Raw genomic sequence first — 20,191 nt, forward strand, 5'->3', positions numbered from 1 at the left:
CACAGTCACATTGGATGTGATTTATGACTTTGAGAGCTGTTTTGGTACTGTCGCAGAAGCAGAAATCTGATTTGGAGGGATTTAAACATGGAGTTCTGGGAAAGATGGCCTCTGGTTTGGGACACGACAATACATCCAAGGACTTTGGAGAGGGAAGGGAGGTTGGAGATGGGACTGTATTTGTGAGGACAGAAAGGCCAATGGTATTTTATTTTTTTGAGGAGAGGGAGATTTGAAGAAGAATGCAATACCTGAGAAGAGAGAATCATTACGGATATCAGCTAACATGGGAGCCAGGAAGGGAAGTTGGATGATCAACTGTTTACTGAGACTTTGGATCAAGGGAGCAGGAGTTGCATTTGGAGAGGGAATGTGGGGAGATGGGACAGAAACTAAAGAAGGATATGAGCTGAGAGCTAGGGCTGGTGGGGGAACCATAAAGGAAATTTGGCTTGGTGGTCTAGTGGAAGGGAGGGAAGCGACAGAGACATCTGATAGGGTGGCCTCAATGTTAGTAATAGAAGTTGTCCAGCTCTTGGTGTTTGTTTAAGGTGAAGGTTCAGGAGACGGGAAGATTTTTTGCTCTCCAGAATGATCCTGGAACAGGTGAGCAGTTTTGGCAGGACTCTAGCACTAATGTGATCCAATCAGACCTAGCAGTGAATGGCTAAACCAGTTGTCTGCCACATCTGTTCAAGTCGGTCTCTCTTGGGCATAAGGGAGTGAAGATATAGGCCATACCAAGTGGAACAGCTAGAGTGGAAGAACTAATGGTTTTAACAGAGACTGGGCATCGGAGGTGAAGCTGAAGGTATAATTGAGCAGACTGGTAGCTGTAGAAATGTCACGGTGGATGGAGGGCCAAACTGGATGTTGGTATTTTGAAAATACAGTTGCAAGTGAAATGAGAGAGGGAGTTTTTTTCCAGGAACAGCACACGATGAATTGAGATGGAGGTTGAAATCACCCACGATGAGAAGTCGCTTGGTGCAGAGGTGAAGGGAGGAAAGCAGTGGAAGTAGTTCAGTGAGAAAAGTTTTCTGGTGCTTTGGTGGGTGGCAGAGAATGAGGATTTTAATTGAGGCTGGAGGGTTGGAACAATGTGTGATGCTCAAAGGCGCAAGTGCCAGAGAAGGAGCGGTGGGAGACCAATAAATATGCCTCGTCTTCCCTCATCAAAAGCAGTTTTGCTGACTCCTAAATGGCCTGTCTACATTGGCAGTTTGTTTAAAATGCTTGCCTTTTTTGTATGCTTTGCCTGTTCTTGGCTGGATTACACATTCTCCTTGGAGCTTTATTTGTGTTGCGTTAGAGAAAGACAGGGAGGCAATGAGGAAAGAGAAATCTAATTTATCAAGACTAGTACTGTCCTAATGCACCTATTACCTGCCTATTGTGATGTGCCTCTTACAGCAGTTGTGTCTGAAGCAGGTGGTACTCACTGTTCTACTACTTCTGCTGAGGTTAAAATAGAGCAAGGCAGCAGTAAGGGAGATGCAGGAATAAAACAAAATACTGCACACTAATTTTCTATCTAAATCTTGGGCAACCAATCTAGCCCTTTATGGTGTTTCTTAGGGTAAAATTGTTTTTATATCTTGTGATTCTTTTCAAAAGAAAACAACTGGAAATGGTGGAAATCTGAAATACAAACAATGCTTATGTTCACAGCAGGTACTTCAGTATAGGTAAAGAGAAAAAAAAGAGCTCCTGTATCTATTCTGCAACCAGGCTCAAACTGAATTTGGAAATAATAGCACTGAAGAGCACATTTTCAAATCATGCTCGATTTACCCCTCAAAAAGGAAAGGCTTGTATTTATATAGCTTCCTTCGTGACCTCAGGATGTCCCAAAGTGCCTTCCAGCCAATCAAGTGCTTTTGAAGTGTAGTCACTGTTGTAATGTCACTAAGATCTGATCAGCTCTACATTTTTCCTGTTCTGGTTTAGTAATTCATCGCTATAAGCTCTTGACAGCTGTGCATAGCTTCTGCCAAAAGAAAAGGCTGTTGTAAGTTGTACGCATGCTACGTAGGGTAGATGGAATCTGACATTGGTGAGCTACCCTCATAATGCAGTGCAAATATTCTATGAACTTTACCAATTGAATGAAGCCAGAATGCAAATAACGTGCATCTTTTGTTCTACACATACCAGAGTTTTCATCGGGGAAAAACAAGATCTTAATTTACAAGTGCTTCTCAATTTTATAAAGTTTACTCTTTGTTTTGTGAGTTATGCAATATTAAAAACAATGTAATTTTTAAAAAGCTATTTTAGTAATATATAAAACAACTGTTCTCCGAGGTATCACTGTCCTCAAGTTGGGTATTAAATATTTTCTTTTATGTCTCCTCACTTAATTTTAACAAACCCCTGAGTGGTTCCTTTGTTTCCAATTCATTTCAAAGGCATAAAATCATATGAAATTGTCGCTTGTAAACCAAGTATTACAATAATTATGGTTATGTTAGGAGTTGAAGTTTGTTAGCCGGTAGTTTCCAGTTTTGTTTCTGTTCTCACTCGTCTTTACAAATTATTTTTACTTCCTTTTTCTCCCCACATTTTCCACTCTTATTCTATTCACTAGCCCACAACCATGAAAGCAGACAAAGGACTCTGTTGGTGCTGCTGTTAAACTGGCTACCAGGAAGTGTGTGAAAGTGACACAGATTTGCACCACCACCTTTATCATGAATTACTTGGCATCTACTTGAGGGCGTGGCCTTAATTAAGAATGTGTTGGATGGAGATGGTGTTTCCTATATTCTGAGCTGCAGCAATACAATGTGCCATCGTCTAACAATTTGCATGCTGAAGCATGATATGCAACTACTTTATATGCTTCTAACGTCTTAGCAGAGGAATATAATTACACTATCCAAAGATTTGCGGACCTAAACCTCTGACAAGATAAGCCCTTTGCAATAGAGCTTTGATCGACATGTGAATGAAAATGCACATAATAAGGAAGTGAAGCAAAAGTGAGAATATTGAAAGCATAACTGTCAAGTTCTCTGGCAATCAGTCTTTCTGAGCACGTCCACCACTATCTTCTGCCAAATCCAGCTGATGCATTTCACATGCTTAAGAAATGGCATTAGAATTTTCGTTAGGCAGATTCCAGAGTGACTGCTGTAGATACTTCAGTACAGTACATTTAAAATAATTCTTAGTAAATGGAATGTATCCTGATTTATCTTGTGTCCTTGACGTTTTGTTGCTGTGAACCTAACCAGTAGCTTTGAGATTGCACAGATTTCAGCAGCGTATGTTGTGAACTTGCTTTTGCAGATGATTAGAATTGAGGCCAGCCCTGGCGAGGTCATGCTATTTTTTGCTGCCTGTGTAACTGCTGTCATTTTAAGTTGCTCATTTATAGTATATGGTAAATGGAGTAGGCCAATCTAGCATTGCCATAGATAGGCACTGAGCTCATTGCAGACTCAGCCATTCCATACTTCCAACAGAACAGGGATTCATTTGCCATATGTTGTACTTCAGCCAACAAAATTATTGAATTTTAAAATTAATTTTATTAAATATTGCTATTCTAGTTAAAATGCTTTTTAAACATTTAAGTTTCATAAACGACGCTTTTGTATTGTGTTGTTTGAGCCATCTTGTAAAAATGAAATGTCAAGTTAATTTAAGAGTTATAATCTGCTAAAATTTATTTTTCCTCTTTAACATCCATTAACTTAATATATCGAGATAGTACATGCCTTGAGTTCCTTCTAAAGTATCAATTTGTGGATCTCTTCTAGGTTCTGAAATTGTTGAAGCAACTGCAAGATTTAAATATCACAGTGGATATTCTGGTGGTAAGATACAACATCTGTAAAACGTTTTCAGTTTACACCATACACTCTTCTATTCAGCAATTCTTAATGTAGATCTGATTGTATTTGTGTGAAATTTCCTATTTTGCACAAATATGTGAAAGGGCTGATATTTCCTGTCTATAAACTCGGTTGATGAGTCATCTAAGTATCTGGCATTCCCTTGAGAAATGGTTTTGAGCTGTTTGTGCAAAACCCTTGGTCAACTACTAGCTTCCGAGAGCAAGAAAACGATTGTACAATACTGTGACACCAGTTCTTCCAAAGCAATGCTATTTTTAAAATGCTACAAGCAATAGAGTGTACATTACTAGATTGACGTTTGCTGAAAAGCACCACTTTGCAGGATGTGTTTAATTACAGGTCAACAGAATTGGAGAAGAACATGTTTTTAGACAGCCATGGTAGAATTTCAAAAGCCTTTTGGAAATATCATTGGTGATTTAGTTCACAAAGCAACTTTCTTGGCAAAAACGGAGCCAAATGCCCACGAGAGTTTCTTTCATGCTGTGTAAATAGGCAATGGTACACTAGCTATCTTCTCTTCTCTAGGTAACATCCTTGATTTATTATTTGAAAGTTGTCTAGCCATGACTTATGTTGTGATTTTACTGTGGGACAGGGCGAGAAGGCAGCCCCAAGTCTAACTCAGCCAGAATGGGGATCGAACCCGATGAGGGTGGCATTATCCTGAACGACATGCTAGCTAGCCATCTAGCCAGCTGGGCTAACCATTTCTCCCACCCCCCATCACATTAGCTATAAACTATTTAAAACTAAACTGTCCTGTGGGTTAAGAAAAGTATCAACCACATTTTGAACTGGGGGTATTCTTTTCCTGTGTGTTCTGTTAGCAGGCAGATTGGAAGAATAACTATGGTAAAAAATGATGTTAAGAAATGCATGCCATATAGTAAAAAATAATTGACTTAAATATGAAGCTAACTAATGACTATAAAAGCAAGGCAATCAAAAAGCAGTTCCATTCACTTAAGATTCACTGAGAAATTATTTAATTTAAGCTTGGCAATCAGGTACCAATTACTTCTATTTTTGTTTACTATTAGTCGCAACTTTCTTTTTTTAACTCGAGACAGTGTATAATTTTTTTGTGTAATAACTTACAACTTGTTCACAAAACTGATCATTTAATGTTGAAAATGTCTGCTGGAAATTTCCACTTACGGACCTACCTTTTTTTGCCAGAGCCTGGAGCTTGAGTTGGAGGTTTTATTTGAACCTTGGGTGCCATGCCTTGTGAGATGTAACTAATGAAGTTATTCACAGCTGGGAAGCCCTGGTTTGGCGCAGAGTTCTGGTTAACATTCTTAAAATGCTGCCAATATATTTAGCGATAGTTGAATCATTGGGAATGGATGTGACTGGAGGTGAGTTGCTTGGCAGGTGTGAAATTGAGTTCCATCTTTAGCTTGCACCAGCTGCTTACCTAAGTTGTTTTGTGTTTTGTTGTCACCTGTTCTGCAAGTATTAGATTAGATTATTCACTTTTAGTCATGTATTCTCTAGTTTAGCACAAAGTAAGTTGTCGTCGTTATATTCTTCAATGAGATCTAGTGTGTAAATATTCTGCAAGTATCCTGGCTGACCTAATGGATAAAAGCGCTGGCCACCCAGCACATTATTAACTTCAGGCCAGATATGTTGCATGTTTGTTTTTAGCTGGTCTCAGCTAGACAACAGTTATGACACTAGCATTGTTTTCACCAACCCTGAAATATGGAGGTGAGAGACAGAATCACATCATTGAGTGCCTGTGCTGCTGGTCATTATCTAGTGATCTTCCTTGGAATAGTAAGTGTGTGGGCATTGGATAAGAACAGGATCAGAGCTGCCACTTGGTCTACTGATGAATGGACAGTTGCCAGCACTAGTGGAATTGTACCCAATAGGAGTCACCCCCTCCAGGAGAGCGGGGGAGAAAGTATGGAGGAGAAATAAGTTTTTGCGTGTGTTATCTTTACATCATCTGTAACTTTATTTGTAGCTAAATTCTTAATGTAGATCTGATTGTATTTATGTTATACTTTGAATAATTTAGTGTGGACATTGTGAGCCATGGATTGTTGTATTTTACTTGCTGGAAAGAAATTAACATTATACCAAAAGCATCCATAGGTTACCTAATTATCAATTCCCGCATTTCATTTAGTTTGCTTCTACCATCCTGGCACTGCAATAATGAGTGTTGTTGACTAACCATAGCGATCAATCTCTCAGTTAGTCTACAAAAGATTAGGATATGAAGTGAGGAAAGCCCCAGTGGTGGAGAGTTTTGTGACTGGAATTTAGTGCCCCCCACACACCCACAGAGGTGTGTTTGGTGGTTGAGGGAGGTTGAGTGTCATTTTGTGCAGGACGGTCACAGATGGGGACCATGCCATCTTCCTATCTCTGCCTCAGTTAAGTCTGTGGAGGGAGGGCTGATGGGTGGTTTTCTTATCCCACCATCAGTTGGGGCCCTTAAGTGGGCAAGAATCTCATCCTGCTGCCACTAGCATTCGCCAGCAGCAGACGAGGGACTTGCATTGTAGGAAGTCTGAAAAGTAAATCCTGTTGGGGTTGCTTGCAGGCTTTTTGGGGGCGGGGTGGGTGTGGAGGGGAATGGCTGCATTACTGGCAGTAGCCACCATCTCCATGTTGCCGCTATCGAGCAAAGAGCAACTGTCAGCCTCTCATTGGTCAGCAGCTCTCAGCAGGCAGAATTTCTGCCCCTAAGAATCCTTGATCCTGGGAAAGGTCCGCTGCTGCCCTATTAAGTGCTTGGTTGACACTTAATTTGATGGGCCTTCCCAAAAACAGACAGCACCGGGCTCTCACCGGATCTCCAGCCAGCAGATGAGACCTCTGTTGTGTACGCTAAATTCTGCCCCATTGAACCAAAATCAGCTGCTGCTCCCAAGTATGCTACACTTATCGTGTGGCATCCCAAATTACGCACCTGCTGCATTTCATAAGTTTAATTTCTGAAAGAAATCTATCCAATTTGCATTTGAGTGAATAAATACCACCAGCTTTCACCAGCTCCCCAGGGAGTCTGTTTCATTTCATTCTTTCGTCCTGTTTTTCTTTTGAGTCCTTGATGATTTCTCTGCATGTCCATCAGTACAAACCAGTAAGATAATATGGCTATATTTAGAATAGTGAAAAGTATTCAAGTGTGTGCCAAATTTAAAATCATCTGCATAGAAAATGTTAGAATACAAAAAACTTCACATTTAATAATGGAGAAAAATGGCAAGTGATTAGAATACAACGGTACTTTTAAATCTGCTTGAACTTTTAACCTTGAGCATGAAAAGTAATTGAAAGCTTGTATAATGGGTGGAGTTTTTTTATCCTGACAGATTATGAAATAAACATGAGTCTGTTTTACTGTAACTACATGCAGATTTTAGTCCATGTCTTTCTTTCTTTGCCAGCAATCTATACTTTAGGTTGTGACCCTATTGCCTATAACAGAGAGCTCCATTGTAATTGACTCTGAGGCAAACCTGTTTACACCCCCACAACTACCCCCCCCCCCACCGTAAAGCAAATAAAATTCTTCCTCCTTTATTCAGCTTCATCTTACTTGTGCAGAAAAGGGATCTTGAAACACCACGATGTTCAGATCTTAGTACTACTTCTCACCACATCCTAGCAAGCAGTCACCTTCACAAGGCTTCTTCATCAGCCTTGTTGGTGTACATAGTTCTTTTTCACCCTTTTTGTCAGAATGAATGTTGTGTGTCGTTAATGCATGCAAGAGAAAAATGTTTATCTACATTTTACGAGGCCATGGTCTCAAATGTTGTTTGTGATGTTTATGCATTCCTAATATCTGTCTGGTTGGCCTACTTTGGCTGGTTGATACCAGCTTTGGAATCTGTATTGAATCTCATGGCTATAATGATTTCCATGTATGCTAAGCCTGCTCTAAACTAGTGAAAGGACTCATCAAGATCACCTTATTTACTGGAAGATGATCCTGTGGGGGGTGGAAAAAGAGCATCTAACCCTGCTTGCTAAAGTGTGATATAACCTTTCTGTTCCACCTTTTATGCTTTCAGTTTAAAGGAGGAGTCCTATTCTGGTAAGCATGGCTCTTGGGCTTGATTTTAAAACAATAATAAACTGGTGATAGGGTGATATATTTTGATTCATAAGACTGGGAGAAGGCATCCTATTCCTTTCAGGCTTAGCCTCCATCATTTCAAGGTGCATCTCTACTCATGCTGACACTTCCAGTTTCAATTGGGTTGACTGACATTAATATTGAAAATATGAAAAAGTTTCAGTCATCAAGCAGCATGAACAAGTCTACAGCCCATGCTGACACAAATTCTGATCAATACCAAAACTAGGCTAAATGGAAGGAACCAAATTCAGTCATGAAGAACTGATACGGCCTTGAAATTGAAGAATTCAGTTAGTGAACACCCCATTTCTCCCAAAGAGGTTTTGCAAAAGATTATTTCAGCATTTTGCCCTTGGTTTATTTGAATTTGGCTATGGGGAATGCTATCTAACTTTGGTGACAACACAAATAGGAGCTTTTAAGTGGTGGTGAGGGCAATAAAAGACTTTCTTAATATAGACAGACTAGCAGAATGACCAATGGCAAAGGTAATATAATATGGATAAGTGTGAGGTAATACATTTTGGAGGGGGGAAAAAAGGAATGGGTTTATAGATTCAATGGAAAGATGTTGAAGAATATGGATGAATAGCAAAACCTTGAGGCCAACCCATGAACCCCCCCACCCCGCCCCCACAATGTATCCAGCCCACCCACTATCCACCAGGGGCAGATCTCGGAAGCCATGATGAGATGAAATAAACTAATGTTCTAAGTATGCATTACAAACTTCACTATATATTTAAAAGAAAGTCTCATTGGTAAAAGCCTATTCAATACATTTAAATCCCTTCAAGTACTTAACCCTTATAAAAACAAACATTTGTATTCATAGCTCATATCAAAGACAGCTAATATCTTTATAACCACTTGGAGCTGTCAGTTAAACCGTGGTCTTACAGCCCTGCTCTGTGATAATAGGTTGTGAAAGCAGTCAAGCAGAAATAATACTCTAGTGGTAGTACTCAGGCTTATGTCAACAAATCCAGCCAAATTGCAAGCACCAATTTTTTTTTCAACTGCAAGCCGGCTTTTCTCAAAATTTAAAGGACAGGAGATTTAATTGACTTCAGAGTTCCATGGAGCTCATCCATTTTTTATGCACATTCAAGTCTACTCTTAACAATTCCAAAGGGGTACCTGACCTCTCCAAAGAAATTTGGTAGGTTCAGACCTTTTTCTCAAATGTCTAAAGCTCACGAGTTGTGTTTCTAAAATTTCAATGACCAAAATTGTTTCTGTTTGAAGGCAGCTGCACTTTTAAATCTGCCGCTGCCTCTGTGAACCGCGGATGTGTGAAATTTGCCCTGCCTCCCATTCCTTCCTCTGGTGAAAGTGGCGCGTGCTGGATTTGGAAGTGGGACCTCTAAATTCGGAGCTTCGGTGCCGTTTTGACTAAGGCGCGGAGCTCATCTGATGTGATGAAAATTCAGGCCTTCATATCAATTTTCACAGTAAGGGATAGGATAAGTCACCAGAGATATGAGGAAAACTAAAAATAAATCTAAAGGAGGAACAGGTGAGATGCAGTATTGCAGCGAGGAAACTGGAGAAGAGAATTGGTGCAATGGCATGACCTTGTTTGATCCCGGTCTTCACTGAGATAAGGTCTGTGATGGTGACATAGCAAGGATGTACTCCTAGCACAGCTGCACAACCACCTAGCCCTCACCTGGGAAGAGGAGTGCATGCCGGGGGATCGTGTCTATGTTCAAGAAGGGAAACTAGACTGTTTTGCAGTAACTACAGAAGAGTCTCCCTGCTCTCAGCCACAGGGAAAATCTTTGCAAGATTCTTCCTTAATTGCCTCCTCCTGGTAGCCGAAGAACTCCTTCCAGAGTCACAGTGCAATTTTTGTCCATTGCGAGGCACCACAGATGTGATCCTCATTGCATGGCAAATTCAAGAAAAATACTACAAGGATCAGCACCAACCCCTGTACATGGCCTTTTTCAACCTCGTGAAAGCATTTGTCTTGACCCTGTCAACTACAAAGGCTTATGGAGTATACTCCTCAAATTTGACTGCCCTCAGAAATTTGTCACCATCCTCAGCCTACTCAGTGGTGACATGTATAGAGTTAGTGGTAATTTAAATCACTTAGTGAATAGATAGGTTAGGATAAAGTTCTTCACAGAACAAATATGGAATGTTTTGCCACAAGGAATGGTTAATGTATATCTGCCATTGTATCTAATTAAAACTGCATATCTATTTAAAACATAGGGCTTAGGAGTGGGAGTAGGCCATTCTGCCCTTTGAGCCCAGCTCTGCCATTCAATAAGATCATGGCTGATCTGGTAGTGGTCTCAACTTCACTTTCCTGCCTGCTCCCCTTAACCTTTGACTCCCTCGACTATCAAAAAGCTGTCTAACTCTGCCTTGAATAAATTCAGTGACCCAACCTCCACTGCTGTCTGGGGAAGAGAATTCCATTTGCTAATGACCCTCAGAGAAAACAGTTTCTCCTCCCTTCCATCTTAAAAGGGAGACCTCTCATTCTTAAACTGTCCCGCTGGTTCTAGGCTCCCCCACAAGTGGAAACATCCTTCTGGCATCCACCCTGTCAAGTCCCCTCAGGATCTTGTGTTTCAATAAGATCACCTCTCGTTCTTCTAAGCTCCAATGCGTATGTGAATAAAATAGTGGGAAGCAAAGGAAAGTAAAGGTCCCTAGGGAGTGGGTGACTGGTATTAGCAATAAGTTACTCTTATACTGGTGTGATGGACCAAAATGACCACCTCTTCTGCTCAATTTGAACCATGTTGCCCACACAGCCAAGCCTTTGCGCTCGCCTGCCATGGATACCCTTGACACGGGCCACGTGCAGTCTGAGATGTTTTACTCAATATTACATGCACAAAATTCACATTTCCTTCTAGAATTTCAGAACAACCTGGAACTCCCTCTCATGGTGAAGCATTCTTCTTTGCTCACCTAAGTGAAAACCACTTAAAAGTAACCTGACAGTGGTCTATGACCTACTGTAAAATTATATTAATCAAGTGAAACATGATATGAATGGAATGTCAGTACAGAAAAGTCTGAATGAAGAACCTGTTTCTAATATATGGCCACTAATTTAAATTTGTATAATTCTTGAATCCTAAATAAATGGTTTAACCATCCATATTGAAGTTTGTTGGAATGACTTTTTTTGTAGGAAACAGGAATAGGAAAAACAGTAAATGGATTCAGGAAAAATGAAGTTGTTGGTGACTTTGCCAAAGAGTTGGTGTGCCAGTGGAAAAAAATAATTCCTCAGGAAACATCCAGGTAGGTTTTCACATACAGCTCGTACGAGTTTGAAATTGAGGTATATGCAATATAAGTGCAAATTCTGTTCCTGTATGCTGTGTTGCCAGATTGACTGCTTCTACTGCATGAATTACAAGCTTTTTACAAGTGGATGTAAAGTGATTACAAAAATATCTGAATGTAAAAACTCAGGCTCTGAAATTCTTGTGGTCAGTGAAATTATTGTAGTCAGAAGGGTTTGGTTTCTACCAAGGATGGGTTAGGAATGTGGGAAAAACCAGATTATGCCAGGATTTGGACCCAAGACGCTGACCGTTTTTAGATCCCAGTCAGGGAGCCAGAGGATTGTGTATTGTTGGCTGGGGGTGGGTTCTTGGGCATTTCTGGAACCCTCGGGCTTCAGCAGAACGGATGCCAGCTGAGAATTGACATAAACCCTTTTTAAAATGTCTTCAAATGTTGACTAGGCTATGGTAATCGACCCTGGAGGACAATGGCTCCATTCGGAATGAACAATTTTCTGGTCGGTTATTTTTTCAGCCCAGTAGAGTCTGATGGCACAGTCCAATTAGGCCATGGGCTGCTTCGCTTTCTGTCAGAGGGACAAGGCAGCTACCACTGAAACACTCTCTGGGTGCAGTGTGCCAATCCTGGTCATGCAAGTTCACCCATGAATTAAGTTTAGACTGGGAAAGGTCTCTGCAAGACTTTTATTGATGAAGCAGGCCCCAGGAATTTCAGTATTTTTTTTGAAAATTGATGATCTCCAATCAAAGTTTCTCATTTGTTTCCTAAGCCTTGGTGCTTGTGTGGCTTTTCTCAAATGCACAGGGTGATGGAATGTGCTGTGCTCACATACTTTAATTTACATTATGCAATTAAAAAATAATATAATTAAGATATAATAAATAGGTAGGCAGTGTTTTTACAAGGCTTATTTTCTGATTTTCATTTGTTCCTTCCTACCCTAATTTAGACTGTCAGATAATTTTAATGAAAAGCTTAAAAAAAAAAGAAAATGTAATCAAAATTAAAACTGAGTACTAAAGCTTGCATGTTGAATGCCCAACAATTGACATTTTTTGGCCCCCAAGGTAAGGTGACGTTCTCTTGTAGCCATGTCAGAATTGGAATGATTTTGTAATGTCAAACATTGTGCCATATATTATTTTGTATGTAAAAATATTTATATACATGTTTATTAATATTTTAAATGTAAATGAGCTTTCTCATTCTTGCTGTCCATTTGTGTTAAATTGTGTCTAAATAACTTCTGCAGAAGATATTGTGGTGTCTCAGCAACCTTTTGGAAGAGATTGAATCACTTTTGCAGTGGAAATCTGTAAAGCTATACTTTTCTTAGTAGGAACACAATAGCATCACAAGTGCAGAAAAGAATGGTTCATTTGGGACTACATTTCTGGAGATATAGGGACTTGTTGTTTACCAATACTGCTCACATACAACTGCCTAAATTAGCGAGGATGGGACAAGCAAGCATGTGGGCAGATGTGCTGTAGAAACTTAAAGAACTAATTACTAGATATTTTGAAACACAGAATGTGGGCAGTACGGTGGGTAAGCGTATTCTCCTTTCACCTCTGGAACTTGGGTGAATCCACCCAAATTGCCTACATGAAATTCTTCTTTGTTAGTTTTGAATCTTTTGTGTGCATTAAGTCTGCCCCAAGCCACTTCCCAATGTGAATGGCACTATAGTGTAAAACTGTGTAACATTTGGGACTGAATTAGCGGCCTTATTTCAGCTGGGAAATGGTAAAACTTCACTCTTGTGCTGTAGAAGCTATTCTTGGTTTGGGCTTAGGCATGTCGTTGAATCAGAATTTATGGAATGTTTCTCTTTATGTAACGTATTCAATCTGGGAGTGCTTGAAATGGGAAAATTATTTCTTTTCTCCCCAATCTACCTTGTATCAGTTTCACCTTCCCCAAAAATTCTGAAACCAGTGTTTTCAAGGATTTCTTTTCCTTTTAGTAGCTAAACTGTGCCTATACACAGCAAGTAGAAATATAGACCTTACTGAGTTGGCTAACTGACAGAAAACTGCTATAATTTGGAATTAAATTGATAAAATATTAGATGAGTAGGCATAATTGGCCTCAATATCCCTAGGCAAGAGAGTGGAAATATTAATCTGGATTCCTGCTTTTAATAATTACCCCAAGATTCCTCTGTTAAGTACATCTCATCAGGGTGCTGGTTGAGGATGGATTGGGTTCAGTTGTGATAGTACCCAAAATCTAACAGCTTGCCTCATGCCCAAAGAATGTTCAGCTGTGCAGCCCTGGAAGGGTAGCGACATCTGGGGAATTCTAACCCAGCCATGAGTTGCTGCCTGAAGATGAGAAAGGTGAAAGGCAAAATTGAAGGAAATCTACTTTTGGCATCTGGTGTTGGCATAAAGCACTGCCAAAGTAAATATATTAATCAGATCCTTTTACTGATCTCGAGCGAGAACTCCCCTGTGCACTGATACAGAAGTGTTGTTTCCCACACCAACTACCCCCATGTTCTTCCTAACTTGTGGGAATTCAGTACTGAATTTTTGACAGTTTTTAAAGTTTTTGCTGGACACTGGTTTGAACTGACCCAGACTTATTTAATTTGGTGTTTGCACAGTTGACAGAGTCGAATTTAAACTCAGATTTCAGTGGTAAAAGCACTGTATCCCATTGCACTACCCAGTTCCTGGATCTACTTTATTATTTTTCCTTAAGATGCACTTATCAGAAGGTCCTATATTAAATGTGAGGAAATGCTATGTAAGTATAATAGTTTATTCTTGATTCAAATTGTTTACACTATATGGATATGGTAGAGCAATAACTAACTTCATGGAAATGGAGACAGTGAATTATGCATACAGAGACTTAATTTTACTCGTGTGATGTTTTTGTGTATATTGTACATGTTCAAGGTCCTTTACCATGTGCCACGGTCTGTTAAGATGATGTATTGTGAACACATTATCGTTGTGAGGTTTTCTCTCAATTGATCCTTAATTTTATTGGAACGTCATTTTTTTTTTAGGAATAATAGTCAACAAAATGAAAGGACAAGGAGTAATGACTGTGGCCGTTTTAGGAAAAAGCATAGAATGGAAAATACAAACACATTTTCCAGGCTCTCCAGTCATGAGACTTTGCATGTGACTGATGTGAATGAGTCTGCAAAACTCTTAAATGAGGAAGGAAGTGCACAAAAAAGAGATGAGGTTATGTCTAATCAGCGACCTTCCAAGATGGATCCTGATCAGTTAAAGACCAGTGAATACAAACCTTCATGGAAGGAAAGAAAAAAATATAGTCAATGTGCATCAAAAAACAATTCTCTACATAATCAACAATTGCTTAAAAAGGTTCAGAAATGTGAAAAATCAAAATCTTCACATAAGGACCAAAATAACTTTTCTAGAAAAGATAAAAAGTCTACCAATAGCCATCAAACTAAAAAGTCGATTAAAGAGAAGGAGTCTTCACTGGAAAGCTCTGCTACATCCTCCTTTATGAGTCAGGAAAATCCTCTTTCAGAAAAGGGCACTCGTGAAAATGGTAAAAAGAATAAAAGTAAATCTGTGGACAAAGCAGAAAATTCTAAGTCATCTAGCAAGATGCAGATATGGTCTTCAAAGGACAAAGCATGTCGTGGATCAGACATATCACAGAACATGTCACGTATGACTAAGGAGAGCATTAAAGCCTGCGAAGTGGAAGATGTATCTGAATTTGAAAATGAAGAGTTTGAAAAGCCAGTGATGACTTTTGAATCGTACCTAAACTATGAGGAGCCAATAAGAAAAGCAAAAAGAACCCGCACAAATAAGAATTCATCCATTCCAGGAAAACACATACATTCGAAGTTGATCACAAAAAAGGAGAATGTTGGATCTCACAGTAAGGAAAGCAAAATAAAGAGGTGTGCAGACAGAAGAGAGCAATGTGAAGAAGACATTTGGCTTGAAACACCAAATAAAAAGGTATATTTTTAAAGTGATCCGCAAGCCAAATCAGATACGAGTTTTAGAGCACAAAGGAAGGAAAGAAGTAATATTGAGGGATTTGAGGAGGAAAAACAGAGGATAGAGGCATGAAAGCATGACCACCAATTGTGTAGAGATAACACTGACCAGGCGCAGACCAGTATCAGAAGAGCAAAGAGCATGTGCAGTTTCTTTTCCAGCAAACTTTCTGTTTGTATTTAGAATGCTGGATAACAAGATATCCATTAGCATTTCATGCTTGGTTTCATATTTTGTGTTCTGTGCTTTCCTTTTGCGTTTAGGACTGAAAGTCACAGTGGTTGTATGAGGTGTGGCCTTGAAGGCACTTAAAGCTAAGATCAAAAATTTTGAAGTCGATTCAGAAGAACAATTCCGGCCTCTTGAGCATCCCCAATTTTAATTGCACCACTATTGTGCCTTCAGCTGCCTAAGCTCTGGAATTCCACCGCTAAACCCCTGTACCTCACTTTTCTCCTTTTTAAGAAACTTATCTCTTAGCCAGGCTTTTGCCATCTTCCCTAATATCCTCTTCTGTGACTCAGCGTCAGATTTTACTTTATAATTCTTCTGTGAGGTGCCTTGGGGTGTTTTATTATGTTAAATATGCTACGTAAATATAAGTTGTTGTCTTTGACATGGGGACAATGTGGAGCATGGCAAGAGTCAGGTGGCAGAAGTGTGGGTCTTTGAACAGGTAAGGAAATAGGCAGCAGCATTCTGAATCGGTTATAATTTATGGAATGGAATTGGAGATTTCAGCTAGGGAATTATGGAGAAATCCGCATTCAGGTGCTAAAGTCCCCTGGACCTGATGGGTTGCATCTTAGGATATTAAAGGAAGTCGCTACAGAGATAATGGATGCACTGGTATTAATCTTCCAAGAATCCTTAGATTCTGGAAAAGTCCCAGAGGATTGGAAAACTGCCAAAGTAACACCCTTATTCAAAAAGGGAGGGAGACAAAAAACAGTTAACTATAGGCCAGTTAGCTTAACATCCGTCATTGGGAAAATGTTAGAGTCTATTATAAAGGATGTAATAGCAAAGCATTTAGAAATGCATAGTATAATCATCCAGAGTCAGCATGGCTTCATGAAGGGAAAATTATGCCTGAGAAATTTATTAGAATTCTTTGAGGAGGTAACGAGCAAGATAGATAATGGGGAACCAGTAGATGTAATATATTTGGATTCTACATTTGATAAGGTACCGCACATTAGGCTACTTAATAAGATAAAAGCCCATGGTGGTGGGCGTAGTACATTAGCATGGATAGAGGATTGGCTAACTAATAGAAGAGTTGGGATAAGGGGGGCATTTTCAGGATGGCAACCTGTAACTAGTGGAGTGCCACAGGAATCAGTGCTGGGGCCACAATTATTTACAGTATATATTAATGATTTGGATGAGGGAAGTGAATGTACTATCACCAAGTTTGCAGATGACACAAAAATTGGGGGGAAGGCAAGTGGTGAGGATGACAGAGTCTACAGAGGGATATAGACAGGTTAAGTGAGTGGGCAAAAATTTGGCAGATGGAAAAAATGTGGCAAAATGTGAGATTACACACTTTGGCAGGAAGAATAGAAGAGCTGAATATTACTTATGGAGAAAGACTGCAGCACAGAGGGCTTTGGGGGCCCTCGTGCATGAATCACCAAAAGCTACCATTTAAGTTCAGGTAATAGGGAAGGCAAATGGAATGCTGTCCTTTATTTCAAAGGGAATGGAGTATAAAATAGGGAAGTGTTGCTAAAACTATACAAGGCACTAGTTAGACCACACCTAGATTACTGTAAACCGTTTTGGTCCCCTTATCTAAGATATATATCTAAGAAAAGATATACCGGCATTGGAGGCAGTCCAGAGAAGGTTCACTAGGTTGATCCTGGGTATGGAGGGATTTTCTTATGAGGACAGGTTGAGTAGGTTGGGCCTGTACTCACTGAGCTTAGGAGAATGAGAGGTGACCTTATTGAGCCATATAAGATTCTTAGGGATCTTGAAAGGGTAGATGCTGAGAGGTTGTTTCCCCTTGTGGGAGAATCTAGGACCAGAGGGCATAATCTCAGAGTAAGGGTTCACCCATTTAAGACAGATGAGGAGGGATTTCTTCTCCAGGGGCAGTGAATCTGTGGAATTCTTTACCGCAGAGCGCTGTAGAGGCTGGGCAGTTAAGTTAAAGGCTGAGATAGACCGATTTTTAATCAGTAAGGGAATCAAGGGTTACAGGGAACAGGCAGGAAAGTGGAATTGAGTATTATCAGATTAGCCATGATCTCATTGAATGGTGGAGCAGACTCGATGGGCCAAATGGCCTACTTCTCCTACGTCTTATAATCTTACAGCTTTCCCTTAGGTCAATTTCTGTCACTTTGTATTCCTCCTTGTTTCAGGACAACAGTGTAACAGAGCTGAATGTGCAACTGCTTCTCCCTCATCACTGAATTGCTCCATGCCAATTTTTATATAATGGTGGGTTTGAGAAATAATATAAGATGGTCTCTGCGCACTCTCCATTTGAATAACTTTCTCATTAGAAGTTTTATTGTTCTGTTAATAAAAGTACAATCCGGTTGAAATGTATATTACTCGGCTTCTTTTGTGTTCCACAGGGGAAAATTGATATAAATACTTTGTTAGATATCCCGTTGCCTAAATTTCTGCCAGATGTTACTGATATGCCTTCTGATAGTCCACCTACATCTCCTATCAAGAAATGTAAGTGAATCTCAAACATTTTAGTCAGTACTTTTCCCTTTTTCTGTAGTTTTTGATCTCCTTTCATGGCCATCTTTTCAGCATCTATGTTATCTAGCTTTAAAGACTAATGTCTTCCACCAATACTCATAGCTTGGTAGAAAAACAGTAAATGCTGGAAAAACGCAGCAGATCTAGCAGCATCCGTGGAGAGAGAAACAGAGTTATATTTCGAGTCCGTCTGACTCTTCTTCAGAGCTCTTTTTTCGCTCCACAGATGCTGCCAGATCTGCTGAGTTTTTCCAGCATTTTCTGTTTTATCTCAGATTTTCAGCATCTACAGTATTTTACATTCATCTCATAGCTTGGTATCGGTGATTGTGTCAGGGCAGCCCAGTGATACTGGACTAAGCGCTGTGCCTTTACTTCTCTTGAGGCATCGGGCCTCCACCCTTGAGATCAGAAACTCTCTCATTTCTTTTTGATTATTTAATATGCACTTTAAATGATCCTGCTGGATATTTCTGTCAGGCTAAGAAATCTTGGAAGGTGACAGTCATTTCAGTTGAGAACTTATTAGGAGAAAGAAATTTCGAGGAAGACAGACCAGAATTGTTTGAGCGTAAACGCCAAGTATAAATGCTTTGGCATAATGTCAACCGACTAATCACATCAGGCTGTAAGTAAGAACGATGTGACTACTAACAGGGTGTTCTGTGCAATAATGAGGTGAAAAGTAAGAAACTTCTCAAAAAACCTGCAGTGTTTCAATTATGTAGGTCAGCTGCAAGTAGGTCAGTAGGCAGTGCTAATAAGGTACTGTGTAACTGGGAGCTGGCTGATCGGATGAAACTAGTTTGTGACTCAAATAGGGTGAATAACCTGCTAAAGCACAGCTGGTTACAGTGAGTTGGGAATTAGAGTGAGGACTTTTAAAATGGCAACTTGTTCACCGCTAATTATTCTACGTGCACATTTGGCAGAGAGCTAAGCAGCTGAAGAAAGTAAATCCATGGCTGAAAAGTGTGAAAAGGGGGAGTTTCGTTTCACTGGACACTGCAACCAGTATTATGACAGAAAAGGGATGGGCTGCACCTGAGCCAAAGTCTGGAGCCAAAGTCCAAGCAGAAAGGTTAAATGGAAAAGAATTTAAACCGATACAAGGGATGGTGGAGGTTCTGGGTAGAAATAATAATCAAGAGAAAAGGCGGGGATAAGAAAAAAGGTCAAAGTACTTGGAGATTAAGATAATATAAATGCTCAGAGTACAAGGAAGACATAATAAAATACATATAAACATACGTACATACGAATTAGGAGCAGGTACAGGCCACTCAGTCTCTCGAGCCTGCTCCACCATTTAATAAGATCATGGCTGTTCTAATTACAACCTCAACTCCACATTCCTGCCTATCCCCGATTACCTTTCACCCCCTTGCTTGTCAAGAATCTATCTAGCTCCACCTTAAAACAGTTCAAAGACTCTGCTTCCACCACCTTTTGATGGAGAGTTCCAAAGACTCATGACCCTCAGAAAAAAATTCTCCTAATCTCTGTCCTAAATAGGCAACCCCTTATTTTTGAACAGTGAAGCTTAGTTCTAGATTCTCCTACAAGAGGAAACTTTCTTTCTACATCCATCCTGTCAAGGCCCCTCAGGATTTTGAAGGTTTCAATGATGTCTCCTCCTTACTGTTCGAAACTCCAGCGGATAAAAGCCTAGCCTGTCCAACCTTTCCTCGTAAGACAACCCGTCTCACCAATGCCCTATATAACTGAAGCATAATCTCCATGCTTTTATATTCAATTCCCCTCACAAACAACATTCTATTAGCTTTCTTAATTACTTGTTGTACCTGCATACTAGCCTTTTGCAATTCATACACTAAGAGACCCAGATCCTTCAGCATCTCAGTACTCTGCAATCTCTCACCATTTAGATAATATGTTTCTCTTTTATCCTACTGCCAAAATGGACAATTTCACATTTCCCCACATTATACGCCATTTGCCAGATCTTTGCCCACTCACTTAACCTATCTATATCCTTTTTAGTCTTCTTACGTCCTCTTCACAGCTTACTTTCCTACCTATCTTTGTATCATCAGGAAATTTAGTAACCATACCTTCTGTCCCTTCATCCAAATCATTTATATAAATTGTAAAAAGCTGAGGCCCCAGCACTGATCCCTGTGGTACACCATTTATTAAATATTGTTAAAACAATGGAG

The 20,191-nt window shown here is 39.8% G+C and overlaps 1 protein-coding gene across 1 annotated transcript in view; it reads left to right on the forward strand.

The window, feature by feature from the left end:
* Positions 1-3,749: 3,749 nt before the first annotated feature.
* eloal (elongin A, like) overlaps positions 3,750-20,191 on the forward strand; it is a 41,132-nt gene continuing 24,690 nt past the window's right edge. The window contains exons 1-4 of the mRNA XM_078541285.1: positions 3,750-3,824; positions 11,144-11,256; positions 14,291-15,236; positions 17,876-17,981. Coding sequence (XP_078397411.1) covers positions 14,358-15,236; positions 17,876-17,981 — 985 coding nt within the window. The 5' untranslated portion in view covers positions 3,750-3,824; positions 11,144-11,256; positions 14,291-14,357. The remainder of the gene's footprint in view (positions 3,825-11,143; positions 11,257-14,290; positions 15,237-17,875; positions 17,982-20,191) is intronic.

Source organism: Cetorhinus maximus, chromosome 5 (genome assembly GCF_964194155.1).
Source record: "Cetorhinus maximus chromosome 5, sCetMax3.hap1.1, whole genome shotgun sequence".
Classification (NCBI taxonomy): domain Eukaryota; kingdom Metazoa; phylum Chordata; class Chondrichthyes; order Lamniformes; family Cetorhinidae; genus Cetorhinus; species Cetorhinus maximus.